The 22,508-nt window shown below is 38.0% G+C and overlaps 1 protein-coding gene across 4 annotated transcripts in view; it reads left to right on the plus strand.

Moving 5' to 3' along the window:
* Positions 1 to 22,508, plus strand: part of GPALPP1 (GPALPP motifs containing 1) — a 36,843-nt gene that overhangs the window by 8,153 nt on the left and 6,182 nt on the right. For 2 of the 4 annotated variants that reach the window (XM_044667436.1, XR_006505757.1), the window contains exons 3-7: positions 1,522 to 1,653; positions 5,686 to 5,794; positions 13,643 to 13,777; positions 13,972 to 14,136; positions 19,288 to 19,386. In XM_044667436.1, coding sequence (XP_044523371.1) covers positions 1,522 to 1,653; positions 5,686 to 5,794; positions 13,643 to 13,777; positions 13,972 to 14,136; positions 19,288 to 19,386 — 640 coding nt within the window. The remainder of the gene's footprint in view (positions 1 to 1,521; positions 1,654 to 5,685; positions 5,795 to 13,642; positions 13,778 to 13,971; positions 14,137 to 19,287; positions 19,387 to 22,508) is intronic. The other 2 variants (XM_044667437.1, XM_044667438.1) reach the window with 1 other exon arrangement.

Raw genomic sequence — 22,508 nt, forward strand, 5'->3', positions numbered from 1 at the left:
CTCTCTCTCTCTCTCTCTCTCTCTCTCTCTCTCTCTCTCTCTCTCTCTTTCTCCTGCTTTCACTTCCTCTCCTCTTACTCCTTAACCCGTTGCAGTCTGACTTTCAGCAGTAACACACAGCTTTCTTCAAAATTATCAGCAATCCCTTAATTAACATGTCTGATAGTCATTTTTTGGCCCCTTATACTTCCCATTTCCTGTATTTGTTGCTGTTGGCTATCCTTTCCTCCTGGATACTCTCTTCTCAGGGCTCTTAGGATACCCCTCTTTTCCTGGTTCTCCATTTTCTTTGCTGGCTTATCATCCATATCACACCCTATAATTTTAGGTATTTCCCAAAACTCTGTCCTAGGTTTTCTTCCTCTCCATTCTCTTTTTTGGAAATCTTACCAGCTTCCATAGGTTTAATTATCATTTTTATGCAGATTAACATGAATATGCCTAAAATAGATATAGATATAGATATATAATGATATCTGAGCTTCTACATTGAGCATCAGTTCCATGTTACCATTTGTATCTTAAACTCAGACTGTCTAAAACTGAACTCTTTATCTTTTCTCCAAAACTATCTCTTCCAAACATTCTTATTTCTATAGAAAGCATCACTATCCTTTGAGTCTCCTATCTCTGGTTCCTCCCTCTCTGTCATTCTTGTTGTGTAATTTCTAAGCACAGGAATACAAATAAGAGAATCAAAGTCTCTAAGACAAGAAGAAAGAGGTTTGTTGGGAGAGGCTGGTCTCACAATAAAGCCAGACTTCTGGTCAAGACCAAAAGACCCAAGCCTTGTGAGAGGACTTCTTTTATACCCCAAGAATATCACAACTCATATACAAGCACAGAAATAATCCAAGACAGTGATAAAAATAGAGAGATGTGGATTGGTTGGAGTAAGCAGGAAATACTTCTCATTGGTAGAAGAAGTCACTTGATAGGCAAGGGAGGAGCAGGGGAGCCTGAACCCTACTTTCTAAACCTGATGATGTCAAGGACAATGTATACTAAGATGAACAGGGTAAGGAAGAGGTGCCAGGCTCACAAGTGGGGCAAAACCCTGATGAATTGCCTGAGGCCAGATTTGAATCCAGGTCCTCCCAATTCCAGTGCTGGCATTCTATCTACTGTGCCACCTAGCTGCCCCTCTACTCTTTAAGAGTAGAATCAATAACTTTTTTTTGCTTAAGTGAGCCCCACTCATGGACTTAAAACATCTTCATAAAAAAACATTTCAGATGTAGTTGATCTATTGCTATTTTGGAGAAGAATCAAATTTCTTACTGATGTTTAGGCAAGGAAAAGACTTCAGAAAAAAAGTTACATTAAAAATTAATGTGCTGTGTAAAATTACTACATTTTCTTTGGTGGCGTCTATTTTTTTAGCCTGGTATTTTGTCTTAATCAGTTGAGTATATGATTTTCCATAAAATATGAGAGTTTTCATGACAAATTTTCCTGAAATAATTTTGTGGTTGTGTTTCTCTCTCATGTATAAATGAAGTGAAATTACTTCCTTTTCAGAAAACAGAGACGAAATCAAGATGATGGTGATGGTGATGATGATGAAGATGATGACAATGACGATGATGATGGCGGCTTTTTTGGACCAGCTCTTCCTCCAGGATTTAAAAAGCAGGATGATTCTCCACAGAGGTAACTGGCATGAAATAATAATGCAGGTTGCTTCTTTTCGAGTACAATTCTTACAGGGCATATATCATATGTCCTAGTTCTTTACGCTAAAGAACCAACAAACTTGCATTAAAGTCTAACTTTTGACACATACTTGACTGTGTCACTAGGAAGGCCACTTAACTCTTCAATGCTCCAGGCTACTCTGAGACTAAAAGTTGAAATGGTGAAGGGAGTTTCCTGAATTTAGTCTCTAGCCTCTTAATTTCCTAAAGACTTTTTATTCTAATATAGTATCTCCCTTTTGTGGCAAAACTCCTCGAGATGGCTATGCCTCCATTTCCTCTCCTCCCTCCCTCTCTCTCTCTCTCTCTGTTTTTTTTTTGTTTGTTTTTTTAATTTTAAAACCCTTAGTATCAGTTCTAAGACAGAAAAAATATCAAGGTCTAGGCAAGTGAGGTTAAGTGACTTGCCCAGGGTCCCAGGGCTAGGAAATCTGATTTATACTCCAGGCGTGAGGTTCTGTCCACTGTGCTACTTAAGCTGCCCCTTCTTACTCTTTTCTAAACCCTTTACACTATGACTTTCTACTTCGTTTTTGAAATATAACTGTCTTCTCCAGAGTGACCAGTTATTTCCTAATGGCCAGTTCTTAAACCTCATCATGCTTGACCCATAGCGGCCTTTGGCCCTATGTTACACCCTCTTCTCCTACTTACTGTCTTCATGGCTTGGTTCTGTTCCTTTGACCACTCCTCAGTCTCTTTTGTTCTGTTTTCATCCAGGTCAAGACAATTAGCTATGGGTATCACCTAAAGGTCCATTCTGGGCTCTCTTCCATTCTCCCTCCACATTATCTTGGTTGGTGATCTCATCATTTCATGTTGACATCTCTGCACAGATGACTCTCATATCTATTTATCCAACTTCTCTCCTGACTTCTAAGGTATCACCAGTAGCCTATTGGGCATTTCTAATGTGACCTCCCATAGGCATTTCAAACTCAGCATTCTCAAAACAGAACTAAGCCTTTGCCCTCCACACCCTCCTCTCCTCTAAGCTTCCCCCTTACTGCCAGTGGCAGAACCATACTCCCAGTTGCCCAAGCTCAGAGTCTAGATGCCATCCTTAACTCATCACTTACATTCACCCCACTCATCTAATCTCATGCAAAGTCATATTGTTCATACCTTCACCATATATACTTGGTATGGTTCTTTCTCTCTTCTCACACAGCCATGGTTACAGCATGAGCCCCTATTACCTTGTGCATGGATGATAGTCTTCTGGCTGAGCTCTCTGCCTCAAGTCTCTTCCTACTTCTGGCCTTCCTCCACTGAGCTGCCAAAGTGGTTTCCTAAAGCATATGTCTAGCCATGTCATTCCCTCCCTTCTTCCTCTACCCCCAACTTAGTAAACTCCAGTGGTTCTCTCTTTATCTCTAGGATCATATAAAGAAATATTTAGTTCCTGCTATGTTTTGCTAAGCATAAAGAATACACATAAAGGCACAAGAGGGCCTGATGAGGTCATGTAGTGGGGATGGGGAATGATTTGAAGATGTGTGAATCTCCAAGGAGATTTCATCTTGAGGATAAGTGTCTGGAAAGGACGAAATCCAGAGGAGTTGCTGGGTGGGAAATAATAAGGAGAATCCTGGGGTGTCCTCTTTAAGCAGTAGAGGATCTGGGGGGAGCTCCCCATTGTCTCTCTACTGCCCTTTTCTGTCAGAGCAAGATTGGGACCCCAGGAAAGGAGGTACAAATAGAGAATGAGTGGTCTGTCAGTAAAAGCCCTTTACACGTGGCCCATTTTGGTCTTAATTCATTCTAACACTTTATTTTCTTCCTTTACTTTATGATTCAGTGAGACTAGCTTTCTTGCTATTCCTCACACACAACATTCTGTCTCCTGGTTTGTGTCTCTTTACTGGCTGTCCCTTATGTCTGGAATGTTCTCTACCTCCATGGCCCCCTTCTCCCATTAGGGAGTTCCTTCTAGGGGCTAGTCCCAGGCTGGCCATGCTTCATCCCTCTCTCAGCTGTGCTTCTGACTCTTGGGACTTCACCACTCCTACCTACCCACCTTCTCACCTTGGAACTTCCTTCTAGCATAGGAGTCTTCTTGTCCTGAGAAATCCCTTCCCCTGCTCCCCTCCTTCTCCATTGGTGAGTTCCTTCTCAAGGGATGGGCCTCTAGCTGTGCTTCCTGTGGTGTGTTTCCCTGGGCTTCACTACAGTGCCCCCATCTTCTCTTCCCCTCCAACTTTTCAGCTCCTTTTTACTGTGTCATTTTCTCCTGCTAAAATGTAAACTCTTTGAGGGCAGGGACTGTCTTTTTTTTTTTGTTTTTTTTTTTGTCTTTGTATACCCAGCACTTAGCACAATGCCTACTGCGTAATAATCTCTTAATAAATGCTTGTGGCCTCCCCACCTGCCCTTTCCCTCACCTTTGCCTCCTGCCTTCTCTGGCTTCCTTCAAGGTAATACCTTATATGTATATATCATCTTACAGTTTGCATCTTACAGTTTTCTCACATATTATCTTATTTGATTCTTAATATAACTGTGAGTCATGTAGGACAGATACTAAGATCATTTTTTTTTTTTTGGCAGTTTTGGAAACCAAGGCTCAGGTTGGTAAAGTAATTGATCATTTACTTTTTGTCAGAGGCCAAGGAATGGCAGTTCTGGAAGTAGGCTTCTAGGCTTCAGATTCTTTGGCCAGGGCTCTTTCTACTACACTATACTGCCTCATTGAGGACAGTAAGATGTCGGGAAAATAGTGCTTGACATAGATAGGTCGGCAGTATGAGATTTGGAGGAAAATGTGAAGAATATGTGAAAAGCCAGCAAAGTGGTATGAAGTTTCCTTTCTTATCTTCCTGTAATTTCTCCTTCCTATTTGAAGGTCAAAAGACTTAAAGTAGAACCAAGCTAGAATCTGTGCTAGGCTCCAGCAGCAGTTGTCTCAGAGAGCACCATTGTGGTTTCCACCCAACCCAGTTGTTTGTTTCTATGCCTTTTGAAAAAGCTAATTTAGCTACCATTGTGAAAGTCACTTATTATTGTGGTACCTGTTCACCTATTGCCATCTCCTGTTAGATCTGCTTGGTAGAAATTAAATCTCTGATCCTTGCAAGAGCCAAATTTGTCCTTAAGTAGCTGCTTCTAACTTTAATGACTCTTAAGATAGATTTCAGTATTAGTATCACACAATCACCTTCTCCCCCTTAATCTCTGGTGGAGATAATCTAAACCTATGATGGAGAAATAGCCATGCCCCTAGATCAGTAGCCCTGCTTCTAAACCACTTCTTGCACCACCATTACAAGGGGAGCAGAGCACTTAGCATAGTTATTTGCACTTAGTAGGCCCTTAACTAATTTTTTTTTAATTTTTAATTTTTTAAATTTTTATTCTTTGGAAAGTTACTGCCAAAATTGAGGGCTAAGGTATTCCTAGGCACATAGTAGAACAGATTTCTCCAGATTCAATATATAGTATTCTCCACTAAGCTAATGGCTCAGAATTCTCCTCAGTATGGGAATGCCTGGCAACTATTGAGCAGTGCAAGCTTTGAAGTTCTGTTCCATGTTCCCCACTAAATCCTCCATAAAGGATCTATTCAACTTACTGAAGGCCTTTCTCTTTAAATTTTTTAAGTTATAGGTATGAGCACACTATTAGGATTATCCATCTCATCCTTGATCATGTGAGAATAAGCATCACTAAAAGATAATTCATTGTGAAGATTTTCCAACTTTGTTAATGTTCAAAATACAAATGTATTATACAGCTCTTAGAAAAGTTGACACATCAGTGCCCTCAAAGGTTGAGAATCATTGAAAGAAGATCTGATTGTTGTCTAATGGAAAACTAAAATGAAATGGTTTTCTTTCTGATTTCTGGTAGAAAAACATTAGAGTTCCTTTGCAGAGTAATACTGGACTAATTTGAATTTTTTTCAGTGTATCTGATTTTTGATTAGCCTAGTTTTGTATGCTTTTATGATGATTGTATAAACAACCATAAACTTGACTTCTATTTTTAGGCCAATTATAGGTCCTGCATTACCACCTGGTTTTAATAATCGAGCACAGAAGACTGGAGAAAACAGAAATGATCCAGGACTACTCGTGTCATCATCTTTCAACTCAGAGGTTCGGAAAATTTGAATTTTAAACATTAAGATGAATAGAACACTTTTTGTCCCTTCTACTAAAACTTCACATTATATTTTCCTTCAGTCTGCCCACATTTTACTTTTCCTGCTAAGCCTTTAATCAGGTTTAGGTCAGGGCCCAGGTCTAGGCCATTTTTGAGTCCCCAAATGTTTATTTTATGCTTAGTTTTTAAATAAGTAAAGAACTGTAATACAAAAGATGATGCTCAACAATTTTCCATTTCCACTAAGAATAGAACAAACCCTACTAGATCTACTGTATATTTAACCAGGAAGGATTTAAGTTAAAGATAAGATAGAATTTCTGACTAGATTGTTAAATACTAAAAATGGGTTACAAAGGAGACTGTAAAATTTCTTTCCCTATCTTTAAATATAGGCTGAAGTCCTATATCAAATAAAAGCAAAGAAAAAAAACTTAAACTAAGGAATTATCTTTGCCCTTAAAGGCCTTAAAATTGAGCTAGAGAATTGAAAAGATGTGAAAAGTATAGACTTGTACTATACAAGAGTTAGAGTCCTTGAACTAGGTAAGAGGTGCCAAATTCATGGCCACAAAATTCCTGTTGCTATCTGAACCAGATGAAAATGTAATTGGGAAATGATCAACAAAAATCAATTTAAAAATAATACAGCATAGGTAATGTTAATTTGTGGGTTTTTAAGTATGTACCCTCTGAGATTCATTTCTATTTGAATTTGACACCAGGAAACTAGATAATTGTTAGAAATAACAAGGTATTCATTTTCATGAATACCTAAACTTGTCCATCAGTAACTAAGTTCTGAATGGCCAGCCAAGGATGGGTAAAAGTTGCCTATAAACAATGTCAGAGTGGTTAACCCTGATTGCAACAAGAAACTGGCCCTCATCCCAAGATAGGAAGTAAGTTCCTAGAGAGGAGACAATTTGCTAGACTCTTGGCTGATACTTAGTTATTCCTCTCAAGTTTTATAATCTGGAACATGGATACTGATGAGTGAGGATGCCCCAAATGTGTAGTAACATCAAAACTAGAAGGAAGAGATGGGAGAGAGTGCATTTATTAAATATTTTTTGTGGATTGTACAAATGCAAGTAAGATAGAGAGAAGTCTCCTCTGTATGTAGAAAACACCACAGAGTTGGGGAAAAGTATAAGGATGGGTACATAGCAAAGTAGCATCACATGGGAACTTCTGGGAAGCAGTGTGGGGAACAGGTTCCTGAGGAAGATACAGTGAAAACTGGTGTCCCTGGAGCCAGAGTTGATTCTTGACAGAAGAAGCTGAGCGTGCTGGCCTGAGCACCAACATCATGGTCTGGAGATGGCCCCAAAGAGGTAAAACAAGTCCTTTCTGTTTTCATTGTGGTTACCAGCCCTTAATGATACCCATTTAGATAGTGGAAAGAGGGTCATGCTTAGCCAGGCAAATAAATGTAAAAGCATGTCCCTATTCCTCTTAGTTCTCAATGTCATTTCTTCCATTTAATAATATCTTTAAGGAACTACATAGGGGAGCTCTTGTAGTAGTATCTGTTTTCTCATATTGAGCAATGTTACTTGGTCAGTTCTTGGCTAAATGGCCAAACTGCACTGGAAATCACCAAATTCTGGCCAGTGCTAGGCACATAATTGGTCAATTTAATTTTTGATGCATCATTTACTTACTATTTAAATTCACCATGTCCCCAGCACTTCTATACCCCGGCCCTTTAAACATAACGTGAGATAGTGTGACCATTCTAATATATACAACATAGAAGAGTGACTGTACTTTCTTTTTTTTTAAATATCATAACAAAAAGATCTAATATACCTTTCCAAAACTAGATTGTAGTTTTTCTAGTGTCTGATTTTTCTCTCCTCTTTTCTTGCTCTCTGCTTTTTGGAGGATTACATTTCAATGTTTATAAATATTTCTACTAGCTGCTGCTATTTTTTTTTTTTTATTGGAGGAAGAGGTGAAAGGGAAAGCATTAGTGTCAGTTATTTTGTAATGATTTACAATCACAACCAAATACAAACTCCTACTCTAAATATAATATATCAATTTTACCAGTGTTGTGAAAGTTTAACAAGAAAGTCCATTGCCTACACTGGGATTTAGAAAAAATAATGAGGCTGCGATAATCATCATAGGCTTTCTTTGGTGGGTGATTTTTGACAATAGATTCATTTTTCCAACTCCTACGTTATGTTGTGTCAGGGTTTCCACAAAGAATGATGCTGTGACATCTTATTGTACTTGGTGGCAGTATTGCTAATTAGTAAAGAATGATCAGTTATCTTCTTAATGAAAAATTCTTGGTTCATTCAAATATTTATTTAGTATCTCCTCTGTGCATGATTGTGAGCACTATGAAAATCAGGTTGTCAATAAGTTATATAAAAGAAAATGCCTCCAGCTATTATTCATCAAGGACTATAGAGCAAATTGAAAGGAAATGGTTCCTATTGGGAAACAATTTTGCTACAGGAATTTTAAAGTAATTTTATTTTTAATAGAATCAGTCAATAGTCATCTTTATTTTGTATGACTGACTGTAGTCCATGCTGTGGGGGAGACATAAAATAGTTAAAAGACATAGTTGCAGGCCACATTATGAACCTGTTTGCATTTCACACACACCCCCCCCAAATGTGAAAGTATTTTTTTTTTCCCTGTAGGTGCAGAATCCTGCCTTAAGATGGAATTTTGAGTAGTCAGCATCACTTTGTTCTCAAAATAATTCTGGAAAATATGCCCCATAAAATTGCAGGGTTTTTTGTCAATTAGTTGCTTTTGTGACCTTTAATGAATTTCACTGAATATGGCTCTTCTGAAATGCTTGTTTAATTTAGCAATACATAGACTTTCCTTGTATTTGGCTCTCCCTTCTCCACATTGTTGTCAGCCAAACCGATATTTGAACTAAGTACATAAAGCACTGGGCCTGCCTATCATTTGAAAGAAGTCAGCTTTTTCCATGACCTTTTTCTTTGACATGGGAAAGTAATTGAATGTATTGCTGCAAAGATGGTGTTTATATATTCTTAATCTAGCAGGAAGGAGAGTGAGTAGCATTTATAAACCTTGGAAAGGAACAGTATAGATTTTCTGTCCTTAAGGGAATTTTTGGCAACTAAAACATTTTAATTCAACACCTTCATGGTTGCATATCCCTAAAACATATTCCTGGGTTTAGAACTTACTAGATGATGTTATGTATGTTGATCAGTTTAGTTTAAAAAGAAAATTTAAGGTGGTGGCTACTGTCCACCAAATATGTTTTTTAAATTGTTCTTGAGCAGCCTTCTTCAGAATCACAGGTTAGGTGAAAAATCACCTCATTGCTCCATGGGTCTGCTCTTTTGTCTCTAAGTGACAAATGTCTTCAGTGGTTATTAGTGTGTGTATGTTTCCCATAAGGCAAATATTCCTGTGTGTATACATTTTGGAAAAGATAGGACCAGAAACTACATATTAATCTGGTTCAGGAGTATTATAGGCCACATGTTTGACACCTCTGGTCCAACTTTCATTTTACAGATAAGGAAACTGAATCTGCTATGGTTTAAGTAGCTTATCCAGGGTTATAATACATATCCAGTGTAACCTTAATGGCAGAGCATGGACTAAAGTTTAAGTCTTCTAACTCCCAATGCAGTGACCTTTCTACTAAATGTGATTATAATTTTCTATTAAAATTTAACACTCCATCTAGATATTAGTAGCGGTTCTCTTTCACCTCTCCAAATCATTCCTTTCTCAAGGAGTTTTGTACCTGACTCCTAATAAGTGTCTACTCCACCTCAGCTCCCATCCTTATGCAGGAGATCTCCAAGATACATGTTAATGTTCTCCTAAACACTCTTTAACATCCCAATTCCTCTGTGTCCTCAACTCTCATGCCCTAGTCTCACATCATTCACATGGGATCTACTTCAGGAATCAAAAACACTAAAATCCCTGATCCTGAAAAAAAGTCAGTAGACCCTGCCATTCCCTTAATCTACCATCCTTTGTTTCTCCTCCCTTTGCTTTCCTTTTACTCACTTTTTAGTTCTTGGAAGTCTGTCTTCTGACCTTATCCCTCAGCTGACATTGTTCTTGCCAGATCAGATGGCTTTCTCAGCCCTTTGCCTTCTTCATTTCTCTCTAGCATTTGATATTATTGATTATTTTCTCCAAGAGGCTCTCCTCTCTCTGCATTTCATTCCCCCCTAACTGCAGGTGTTCCCAAAGGCTCTGTCCTGGACCTTGTTCTGTTCTCTTTCTCTGTACTTTATACCTTGGTGAATTCAGTCAGCTCCTATGGGTTTAATTATCTCTATGCAGACGACTGCCAATTCTCTATACCCATTTCTAGCCTCTTTCCTGTGTTTCCATATCTGCTTCTCCTGCCTGTTGGATATTCCAGACAGGGTGTCTATTTTGTTGTCTCCAACTCTACATGTCCAGAATTTAATTCATCTTTCCCAAAAACCTCACCCTTCTTCCAAATTTGTCTTTTTTTTTTTTTTTTAATTCTTCCAGGCACTTAGACTTATAATCTTGTTATTTTCCTTGACTACTCATTCTTCTTCACCTAATCATTTGCCTGATGTTAGCATTCCTGCCTCCAGAAGGTATTTTTTGCATCTGTTCCCTTTTCTCCATCAACACTTTACATCCCTCATTTCTCACCTGGACTATTGTAGTAGCCTCCTAATTGGTTTGCCTGCCTGATGTTTGCTTCCTCTCCAGTCTGTCCTCCTCACAACTAATAACTAATTTTATTAAGGCACCAATGGGACTGTCACTCCCCTACTTACTTAATTCCAGTAGCTTCCTATTGCCTCTAAAATCAGGTATAAATTCCTCTCATTTTTTTAAAAGTCTTTTACAACCAATCCTCAGCTTATCTTTTCAGTCATATTATTCATGATTCCCTTTCCCACATGAAGTGATTCACACAGACTGGCCATCTTGCTATTCCTCATTTATGACATTCTGTCTCCCAGTTGTGCACCTTGATGCCACTGATGATCCCCCTCTCTAGAATATTCATCCTTCCACCTTCAGAACTGCCACCTTCTAACTGAAATCTTTCCTGATCCTCTCATCCCACTGCTATTGTACACCCCCTTAAAAAACTGCCAGGTAGATACTGTCTTCCCCAATAGAGTGTAAGTTCCTTGTAGGTGAAAGCTGTTTGGTTTTGGTTTTGATTCACGTCACTTAGCAGGGGATGGTATATAGTAGGTTCTTAATAAATGTTTCATGATTGATTTTTTTAGGGGAAGGAAGAGGAGGAATAAAGAATACATGGTCTGGAAGATCATGTCAGAAATTGCATCCCAAATGGTCTAATAAATGCCTCTTGTTATTTAATCCTTACTTGGGGTCATGAATTGGAGAGTGTCTTTTTCACACAAGCCTGGACATTTATGTATAAGTAAAAAAGAAGCAAATAATTTTTAAATGGAAGATAGAGATGTCTACAAAATTACTCTGATACTTGGTACAATGTAATACAATATTGCATTGTTTATTTTCATTTTTAGAATTCTTTGAAGATAACTGAAGATTAGCAGTAGGGAGTGTTATTGTCCTACTAAGAAGAATAGAAAGTAAAGTTTAGAAACTATTTTCAGAGGAAAAAATTGGGAGCTGAATTTTAGATACATTAGGATTTCAGAGACTTTCAGAAATGAAGTGAGATGTCAAGGACATAAATATATAGATTGGTAGTCATACACAGAGAAATGATGGTGGTTGTTCAGTCATTTTCAGTTGTGACCAACTCTTCCAGACCCCATTTGGAATTTTCTTGGCAGAAACACTAGAATAGTTTGCCACTTCTTTCCCCGACTCATTTTACAAATAAGGATGGATTAAATCCCAAGAAAGAGAACGTTGAGAAAAGTTGGAGCCCAAAAACAAAACTTGGAGACTGCTCATATTTAAGGGGAAAAGAAGAAGAAGAAAAGCTAGTGAAAGTGGCAGAATATAGTCCAATGGGGGGCAGCTGGGTAGCTCAGTGGATTGAGAGCCAGGCCTAGAGACGGGTGGTCCTAGGTTCAAATCTGACCTCAGACACTTCCCAGCTGTGTGACCCTGGGCAAGTCACTTGACACCCATTGCCCACCCTTACCACTCTTCCACCTATGAGCCAATACACAAAAGTTAAGGGTTTAAAAAAAAAAAGAATATAGTCCAATGCTAGAAGAACTGAAATACTAGAACTCTAAATCGTTATAGCTAAAATGGATCTTAGAGATAATGTAGTCCATTTCCTTTGTTTTAGAAATGAAGAGATATATCAGTGGCACAACATAACTTGCACAAGATCACATGTCTGTTAACAGCCTTCAAAATTAAAGCCAAAGTCTTCTAACTATAGCCAAGACTTTATCAACTATTCCCTATATGCCCCGTACCTAACTATATTCTAGCATCATGAAAGCCAAGAAAGTTAGTTAGTTACCATAGAGATATCAAGGAGAATGAGGACTGAGTAGAGGCTGTTGGTCATTGTTAACAAAAAAGAGTGCAGTTTTCAGTAGACTATAGAAGACCAAAGCCAAATTCAGAGTAGAGTGGATAATAAGAAGATGAAAAATACAGTTATAGGCTATTTGTACAAGAATGTTAGCAGGGGCTTTCTAGGGAAACGGCAGAATGAGTAGACGCTAAGGAACCACCTCCACTAAAATCCTAACTACCAGTACACTGAGTGAAAACTCAGAGACTAAGCAATCATCTCTTTGAATACTACTTGCTACCTTAAGGCAGTTAAAAGAAGAGAGAAGCAGTGTCACTTTATTTTGTATACAGAACTCAAAACAGCAGCATCTCGGTGCCAGCTTGTTCAACTCTCTCATTTTACAGATGAGTGTAATGACCCAGTAGGTTACTTGGGTGCAGATTTAGAAGACTTATCTGGGATTTTTCTTTGTTCCTAATCTAATGCTCTTTTTTTTTTTTTAACCCTTACCTTCCATCTTGGAGTCAATACTATGTATTGACTCCAAGGCAGAAGAGTGGTAAGGGTAGGCAATGGGGGTCAAGTGACTTGCCCAGGGTCACACAGCTGGGACGTGTCTGAGGCCAGATTTGAACCTAGGACCTCCCATCTCTAAGTCTGGTTCTCGATCCACTGAGCTACCCAGCTGCCCCCCTTTAATGCTCTTTTGACAATCCCACATTCATTATAAGTGACCCTTCATACTTGTGAGGACTCTCTCCAAAACTCGTTCTTTGAAGGCAAATTGGGTTCAGTTATAAAAATACATAGACTCTATTAGGACATGCACTACACTCTTTTGAAGTTTTGGAAAACTGCATTAACTTTGAGGTCTGTAGTTTCCATTAACTCTGGTACCTATCTCTCATTTTCACTAACTATACTGAATTTTGCTATTAACCCATAAAAAAAATAATGCTGCTTCCCAGAACCTGGGCAGTGTAGAATATAGCTAAAAACCTTTTACATGCTAATAATTAGGATAAGTATTATTACTTCTTATATAACACTTTACATACATATCTCATTCTAAAAGGTGTGATCTTATTCTATGGCTTTTAGCTCAACATCACAGTTATATGATTGATAAATATTTTTCAGTGATTCTTATGATGCTAGGCAGTCTCTATAAGTAAAACTAATTTTTTAGGAATTTTATTTCTTTTTTTTTTTTTAATTTTTTTAAACCCTTGACTTCTGTATATTGACTTATAGGTGGAAGATTGGTAAGGGTAGGCAATGGGGGTCAAGTGACTTGCCCAGGGTCACGCAGCTGGGAATTTCATTTCTTTTTAATTCTATTGGTCTCTCTGATTCCTTTGTTTAATGTAATAGTTATGTTTTGTTTTAAAAGGGAACTGAGAGTAGTGAAGATGATGAGGACATCGTTGGACCAATGCCTGCAAAAGGACCAGTCGACTATAGCGTAACTAAAGAATTTGAACAGAGAGCTCAAAGAATGAAAGAAAAGCTCACTAAAGGAGATGATGTAAGTGTTTTAAATATTTCTTTGATGCCTAAGTAATGGTTGTAAATTTAGTAAATTCCAGTTATACTTTTGCTGATTGAATATTAACTGACAGCAACCTTGTCAAAAGCCTCAGTTGAGAAGTATAGTGATTGATATAAAATGTTATGCATATCCTCAAATTTTTTTTAATTTTAATTAAATATCTAATGAAGGATAGGTCCAGACCAGTTACAAGAGAGTCGTGGATGACTGAGCTTCCTCCAGAACTGAAAGGTTTTGGACTTGGGCCAAGAACTTTCAAGAGAAGAGCTGATGACAAATCTGGCGATCGATCTGTTTGGACAGATACTCCAGCTGACAGAGAAAGGAAAGCTAAAGTAAGCACAATTTCATTTACTCCTGGACATTTATATTTTCTGTATAATAAGATATAAGGACAAATTTTACTCACGAGCTGTCAGAGAAAAAGACCAATTACAGTATAGTATTAATTTGTATGAATATCTAGTAACCTGTAGTGATCTTCCCCAGCTATGGGTCTGACCAGGTCATTCCCCAGCTGAAAAGCGTCCATTATCTCCCTACTGCTTCTGTGAGCAGATGCAAACTCCTTTACCCAATATTTAAGGTCCTCTGTGGTCTTACTGCAATTACCTTTTCAGCTTTGTTTGACATTACTCTTGTGTTTTAACCAAATTCTTAATTGTTCCCCAAGCCGTCTAGAACACCCTTTCTTCCTTTCTCTCTGCAGCCTTCCACAGGTCATAGTGTTTTCTCAGCTTTCCTAGAGTATTTTGGGGAATCTTTTTTGTCCTCTTACAGTTTTCATATGTTTTTATGCATACAGGTCTGGACCTGTGATTTCATAGGAATGTGAGCTTCTGGAGGACAGAAAATGTTTGACTTAGATTTTTTTTTTCATCCTTAGTGTGAAGCATAGGCACTTAATAAATGTTTCTTGAATTGGTTGACCAAAATAGTGAAGTGAGAAGGAGGAATATTAGTGTTTAGGGAAGGATAATCTTTAAGAGAACTGAGTTGAAGGGCTTATGGAACAGCTAAGGAGAGAGGCCTCATGGCAGGTGGAGATGGAGGGTTGAGTGTTTTGAGAGTGTCTAGGAGAAAGAGATTGATGAGTGACCTGCACAGAAGCCATGGAGCCTGAGTTAGTTTTTAGGGAAAAGGTTATAGAAAGAAAAAGATGAGATGCCCCCCTTAAGCCTTTGGACTGTAAAGGAAGACAGAAGAAGCCATTGAGAGAGGTAGGAAATAGGACTAGATAAATCTAAGTAGGGAAAAATGGTATCTTCAAAACCCTTGCTTGAGGAATTAGGTATTTAAAGAGGTGCTTGATGTTACCTGTGGCCTCAGTCTCATGAGCAGAGATAGAGAGCTAGCTTCTTGTTGGTCTAGGGCCAATCTGTGAACAGAACTGATAATAATGTGTGACATTCATTCAGGTGACTATCAATCAATACTGCACAACAAAAGTAATATTAATTTGAAGTTTTCTAACTCAATATGGGACTCTGCCCCTCAGGGATTATGTGAATTTGAATTCACTCAGGCTTTGAAAGGTTTGGTAACATAGCCAATATATTTCAGAAGCAGGACTTTAATTTAGATTTTTCTGGATCCAGAGGCAGCTCTCAAGCTCTCATCCCCTCTATAAAAATACTCAATAATTCATGGATATCCTGAGGTGGGGGGGTTTTCTCTGTGTGTCAGTTATTCAAGAAATCTTTGACCATCAGTATAGGTACTCCCTACCAACAGTGCCAATGACAACTCATCCATCCATGTCTTTTCATCCTATACTGCTCTTGTCTATGTTCTCCCATAAATCTGCCACAGCAGTCCATTGGATGAGCTCAGGCCCCTCTTCTAAATTCATTGAGATTATCACTTAAGAATTTTCCATCATTTATCTCTCCAACTTGCTACAGGATCAGTGCACATCTCTTTCATTTCTTCTATACTGCTTCTTATGAACAGTTTTTCTTAGGTAGCATGCCATAGTATATTCAAATGCACCATGCACTTCTCCATGGTCTTTTGGGTGACTCATGATGTTTATTCTTCAGAGACGATGTTATTCCATTATTCATACTAAAAGAATATTGGTATTAAAAATATGGCCTTTTGCTTCAGGAAGAAGCTCATTAAAAGTACTGTCATTTCAGTACTTTGTATAGTATAATTTAATTGTATAATACAATGACAAATCATTAAAAGTACTACACAATTACCCAAATACAGTTCAGCCCATTCTTTCTTCTATTCAGTTCTCAGCTCTCTATTCACTGTGTCTGTCCAAGATTTATTGTGATGGGGCAACCCTCTTGCCTTTGAGTTGCATATCATAGTTAGGACAATATCCATTTTTTCTACCATTTTTTCTTTTCCTTTGTAGAGGGTTAGGCTGAACTCTTGAGTGACAATGGATCTCATTTAGGAGGTTCTATAATATGCTGGTGGCATGGGACCTTGCACGCCCAAATTGTAGAAGTGCTTCAGGTCACACTGTAAGCTGGAAAATTCCTTTGCTTCCTTGCATTCTTGTTAATACTAACCCTAAACATCAAAGGGAAAGACACTTGAGAGAATTATCCCCTTTGGATTCTCCCCTAGATTTTGAGATGGACACAGAGATACACTTCCATCTAACACATCTACTTGTCCCCTAAACTATGAGGGTCACCCCCTATGTCTCCAAGACATAAGACACTGGTGATCAACTCCCCACTTTTGCCTTGGCAGCTTGAAATCTGAAGACTCCAATTTTGCCCCTGTTACCTGAGAACTCACATCAAGGAAGTCTCAGGCTCACCATTTCAAACTGAACAATAGACCTTAAAGTACTTGATAATCCCAGCTTAGGGGTGGGGCAAGTAGACCTAATCAAATGTTTAGTACTCTTTTAGTCTTAGAAATTTTCCCCATGGTATCAGAGATTCATTCCCAAGAAGACCAAGGTTCCTATGCAGGAACCATCCTTTTAGTACCCACTGTAAGTAGACCATTCCCTGATACTCCAGTCTCTGGCTTACAGCTTCTTTCCCAAGCCTGCTTACAATCTGTCAGTATAAGTTTGATGGCCTGAGTTCCCCAACAGGTATAAAATAAAACATAGCTGGCTTCTATTGTTCTTTGGAGAATCATCTCCTGTGGTGCCTTCTCCCAGGGATACTGTCCCTAGAGCCCCAGGGTTTTGACTCTCTAACTTTGGCACTTGACTTTGTGATAGCAACTGATTATATTGGACCTTTCTCTTACCTGACTAAAGACTTGGTTTTTCTGACTACTTTAGTAGTTCTATGTTTTTCCAAGTTGACAGTGTGAATTCATACTCTCCTCCAGTCACATACCACCTACTGTAAATAGAGTATAAAAGATGCAGAACACCTCCCCTCTACGAGGTAACTTTCCATATATGCTATCTTCCCAGCCAAATTCAACATGAATATCAAATTAATAAATTTCTCTTTATTTCTAAGCTGTTATGGAGTCTTGCATTCTTGCAAAGGGTACCCATCCTGAATCCCAGAAATTCACCTCAAACCCCGACACTGGCACTTAATGCAACCAACATAGAGTCACCTACAAACAAAAACTTCAGAAGGACTTCTTCATCTAGAGGGACTCCTCCTTCAATTTGGACTCTTTGGTGAACTCTCCATAAGAAAGGCAACACCTTTGGCGAGGATACATATCCCTATTTTATATTCCCAGTTTTTACTTATTTGACAGAGTAATCTTTTGAGGAGTCTTATATGATCTTTAACATATATATATATGAAAGAAACCTTACTAGAGGAGAGGCTTTTAGGTGGTGATGTTTTGTTCTACCAAATCAAGAACTTTTTAAGTCAACACTGTTGACTGTTAGCACAGAAAATAAGTATCTTTCAGTGAATGTGTGATCATAAAGATGTGGCCTTCTGTCCAATACTGTTTGTAAAAATCTGCCTCTCTCCCTTTCATACTTTCAATCAAGTTGTCTTTGGTATATATGTCGATTATTCTTATAAAGGTTTTGTAGAAATGAATAAGTAAACATATAAGTAGTGGTATTTATGTTGCCTTTTCTGTGTTATACAAGCATAAATGATTTTTCCCCCGAAATATTTGAAATCCTCTTTATCTTTTATATAAAATGCTCAACACCTTCAAAATTGTGTTGCCTCCATCCAGCACAGACCTCCTCCATGTATTCTTGTTCTGGCCCAGCTGCTCTTTCTGTCTTTGCTTTCCTCATTTCTGTGTCTACCTCCTCCCTTTGAAATAGTCATGATTAAAATGGAGTCCAATATATGGGTGGCTCCACTGTCATTGATGGAGAAAATAGTTTATTTAAAGAAATCTTGACGTGTCTTTATCATTTTTTTGTTTGTCATCCTTCCAATTTCAATCTTAGGTATTCTCAGGATGATCTGGCATAATTTTTTTCTATAAAAATATTTTGTGCTATTACCCATCTTCAAAAATTGGGGAAAATCGGGACATCTTGAAATAAATGTTAATAATTTATTAACTTCATGCACTGCTTCTGGTCCATCTCCTGTAGCCATTAACCACCTACCCTTATAGAGAAAGGACTGGCAGCTAGATGCCTTTCCAGCCCTAAAAATTGTGAAGGGCCCCCAGGCCTTTCCATCTGGCTTGCAAATGAAACCTCTCAGTCATCTCTTCCTTTGTAATATGAGCTGAGACATTTTTTTTAACTCTTATCTTCTATCTTAGAGTCAATACTAAGTATTGGTTCTAAGGCAGAAGAGTGTTAGTGCTAGACATTGGGGGTGGGGGTGGGGGTGGGGCAGGTTTAAGTGACTTGCTGGCTGTCAGTGTTGAAGGACAGATTTGAACCCAGGGCTTGATGCTCTGATTATTGTGCTACTTAGCTGTCCCTGGAACTCACCTTCTTTTCCTTTTTGTATCCCCAGCACTTACATAGTGTTTTGCACAGAATAAGTACCTAGTAAGTGCTTTTTTATTCATTTATTCAGTAACCAAGATATATAACAGAACAAATATCCAGTTTAAGTACCTAATCTCAACTACAGAAAAAAACACACAAGATGATAGGTGTCTCTAATTTGCCTCTTCTTAGAATCAGAAATTTAGAGAAGAAGGGAGCTTGGGAATGATTCAGTGTAATAATTCCCTCATTTTCTAGATAAGGAGGCTAAGATTATACTCACAGATAATGTGTATCATGTTACCATATTCTAAAAGATAATTTAATCATGCTAGTAAAATTACAAAGGCCTTACAAACAAAATACTGAATTTAAAAACAAAAACTCATCTCTCTTGTTTCATCAGTCATTCAGTCCCATTATATTAATACCAAGAACTTGAGATCCTAACTTTGCCCATCTGCTTTCTATGTAACAGAATCATCAGCATGACTAATGAGAAGGAATTCCATGACGCAGGCTTTAATTCAGTATCTTGTTGTAATTTTGTATTGATGTTTGTTTTTTCTTTTATGATTTCATAATACTCCATCTATTTTTTATTCACCAGGAAGCCCAGGAAGCAAAGAAGCTAACGGGTAAGAGTGATGAGGAACGTATATTATCAGGAAGGGACAAGAGATTGGCCGAACAGGTGTCTTCATACAATGTGAGTAATAAAGTAAAATGCTCTTTCCCCTTTCTTTTAATTTCTCTTTTTCTCTGTCTTCTAACCACCCTCATTCTAATCTCCCTTCCCCCTTCAAACACTCACATGCGCACACATACACCTGTCTCTTTCCCTGTTTCCCTCTCTCTGCAGCTCTCTTGAAAAATACCCAGCTCTGTTGGTTTCCATGGCAATATCACTATAGCCTTTTTTTTTAACTGCCACTGAGAGCAGTGTCAGACTTTTTTAAAAAATAGACCCTTTTATGTGAGATTTTTTTATGTATTCTCATATAATATTTTCAATTTGTATTTTACTTAAGTGACATATGTCAGAACTTCCATTATTAGGGATAGACAGCCTTTTCTCAGAAATTAAAAGCCTCCCAAAGTTATGTAGATCTTCATCAGTGAACAAGACCTTAAAGAAGAAATCAGTTTGGAATGTTTGTTGTAAAAGCCTAAACCCAGAGCAGTCTAAAGGAATCACACAGTTAACAGAATGATGGCGTCATTGTCTTTTTGCTGTTATAGTCTTTGGTATTTGTAAGAAATGCTTTCCAGCTTCAAAATTAATACAAATCATTAAGACAATTGAAACTCAAAACATTTTTCATTTATTTTTTATGGAAATTCCCTCACTACTCATCAATTCTTTCTTCCTTCCTTCCTTCCTCCCTCCCTCCCTCTCTCTCTCTCTCTCTCTCTCTCTCTCTCTCTCTCTCTCTCTTTTTCTTTCTTTCTTTCTTTCTTTCTTTCTTTCTTTCTTTCTTTCTTTCTTTCTTTCTTTCTTTCTTTCTTTCTTTCTTTCTTTCTTTCTTTCTTTCTTTCTTTCTTCCTTTCTTTCTTCCTTTCTTTCTTCCTTTCTTTCTCCTTTACCTTCAGTTTTAGAATTAATAGTAAGTATTGGTTCCAAGGCAGAAGAGCAGTAAGGGCTAGGTAATTGGGGTTAAGTGACTTGTCCAGTGTCACACTGCTAGGAATTTGATTTGATCCCAGGTCCCCTCAACTCTAGGCCTGTTGCTCTGTCTATCTTGGTACACCTAGCTTACCCCCTTGTTGATTCATTTCAGTGGTGGTAACAAAAGTCTTCCAACCATCATAACATGCTCAAACTTGCCCCTTGCTTGCTACTTCTGCAGTATTATTGATAAGCATCTTCCTGGATAGCCTTTGGGTACTCCAGTTCACATAGGCATAACAGCTCTAGCAGAAGGAGCATCCCACTCTTTTCTCTGTTATTACCAAATCACCAAAGGAAAAAAGACAAAAGAAAGATTAATCATTGGCCAGTTGTTAATGGCCACAGCTTTATTTCACTATTTCCTCTCTATTTAATAGTCCATCAAGGAAATTTTGGCTTAAGTCATTGCTAAAAATGAATCTTCCTGGAATTTTCTCTGGTGAGCTTTCTGATTATTGAATTTGTGGCTTATCCACAGCAATCCAATCCTATGTCGTTGGCCGGATGCTAGACTGCCATTCAGAGCAAAGCTGAGTAGAATTAGAGATGACTATATTTGAAGATGTATGCTTCATATTGAGTCTGTTTCTATGACTATACTCCAAAGCCAAATAAGATCTTTTTAGAAATAGCTATTATTTGGAACTATCATGCCTCCTTCCTCCATTTGTTTGATTATTCAGAACTGATATATATTTAGCATCTTGGTTAATCTAAACTGCTTTACCAAGTCTATTCTTTCCTATATTGACACATAAAACTGTCAAGGACCTTTCTCTGTGCCATTAATAATTATAGAAATAGACCTGCTAACTAGGAAACTGAAAGGAAGGAGCTTTCATGTTCACAATACAACACCTGAATGAGCCTTTCCACCAGCTACAAGAGACACTTTTCCCCCTTTTACATTAAGTCTTTCAAAACTCCAGCAAATGATAACTCACCAAAAGACATTTTTATATAGACAGATACATTTATGGTCCTCCATTTTTAATCAACAGTTTATTATCTCATTAGGTTTCTATTCCTTTCTTGACTTGTAGAGTTTAGAAAACCAACAGAGGCATTAGAAAGCATTGTTTTATGCACAAATATATAAGCTTACTAGAATTATTCTTACATGGAAAATAAAAACTTTTTATTTTTTCCTTATTTTCCAAATTGCCTTCTTTTTTGTTTTTTTTTCCCCCAGATTACTGCCAGTTCAGTTTTCAATAATTGTTTTCTTTCTTTTTTTTTTTTAACTCTTTACCTTCAATCTTTGAATCAATATTATATATTGGTTCTAAGGCAAAAGAATGGTAAGGGCTAGGCCAGTGATAACAAACCTTTTGGAGATCATGTACCAGGCCCCAGTGCACCACACCACCTCTTACCCCTCACAAGGGAGGAAGGAAGCGCTCTCATTAGACTGCAAGGCAGAGAGGCAGGTGATGTGAAAAAATGTCAGGTACAGTGAAGAGGGGGAGGGGATCAGCTCCACCCAAGTCTCTCTGCCTTTCTAGCAATGAACTTGGGGGATGGGGCGGCTGAGTGCCCACAGAGAGCACTCTGCATGCTCTCTGTGGCACCTATGCCATAGATTTGCCATCCCTGGGCTAGGCAATGAGTATTAAGTGACTTGTCCAAGGTCACATAGCTAGGAAATATCTGAAGTCAGTTTTTAATTCATTCTATATGTAGAGAACCCTGGCTCTCTATCCACTGAACCCAATAGCTTCCCCCTTAGTAATGGTTTTCTGACATTTTTCAGTCTGTAAAGATTATAATTAATATGCAAAATACTAAATATTATATTTATGAATGTTTTATTAATAATAAACTAACAAAAGAGACTAACTAAAAGTTACTAACCAGCTCGCTCCTAGGAACAAAAGAGAGAAAGAGGAAGGAATTACAGCCAACTATAAAACAATAACGTGACCACACAAATGTGGAGGCGCAGGAGAGATTAAAGGGAATTTTGGGAAAACTCAGGGACTTATGGGGAATGAAGTCCAAGGTTCAAAATTTCCATTAATACAAGTCCCTGTTCTCTTCCCTTCTCCCCCCTCCTCCCCACCAGTTCCCCAAGATGGCAGATAATATGATATAAGTTATACACACATTATTATACAATACTGATACAACACATGTTCATCATGTTGTGAAGAAAGAAA

Source organism: Gracilinanus agilis, chromosome 3 (genome assembly GCF_016433145.1).
Source record: "Gracilinanus agilis isolate LMUSP501 chromosome 3, AgileGrace, whole genome shotgun sequence".
Classification (NCBI taxonomy): domain Eukaryota; kingdom Metazoa; phylum Chordata; class Mammalia; order Didelphimorphia; family Didelphidae; genus Gracilinanus; species Gracilinanus agilis.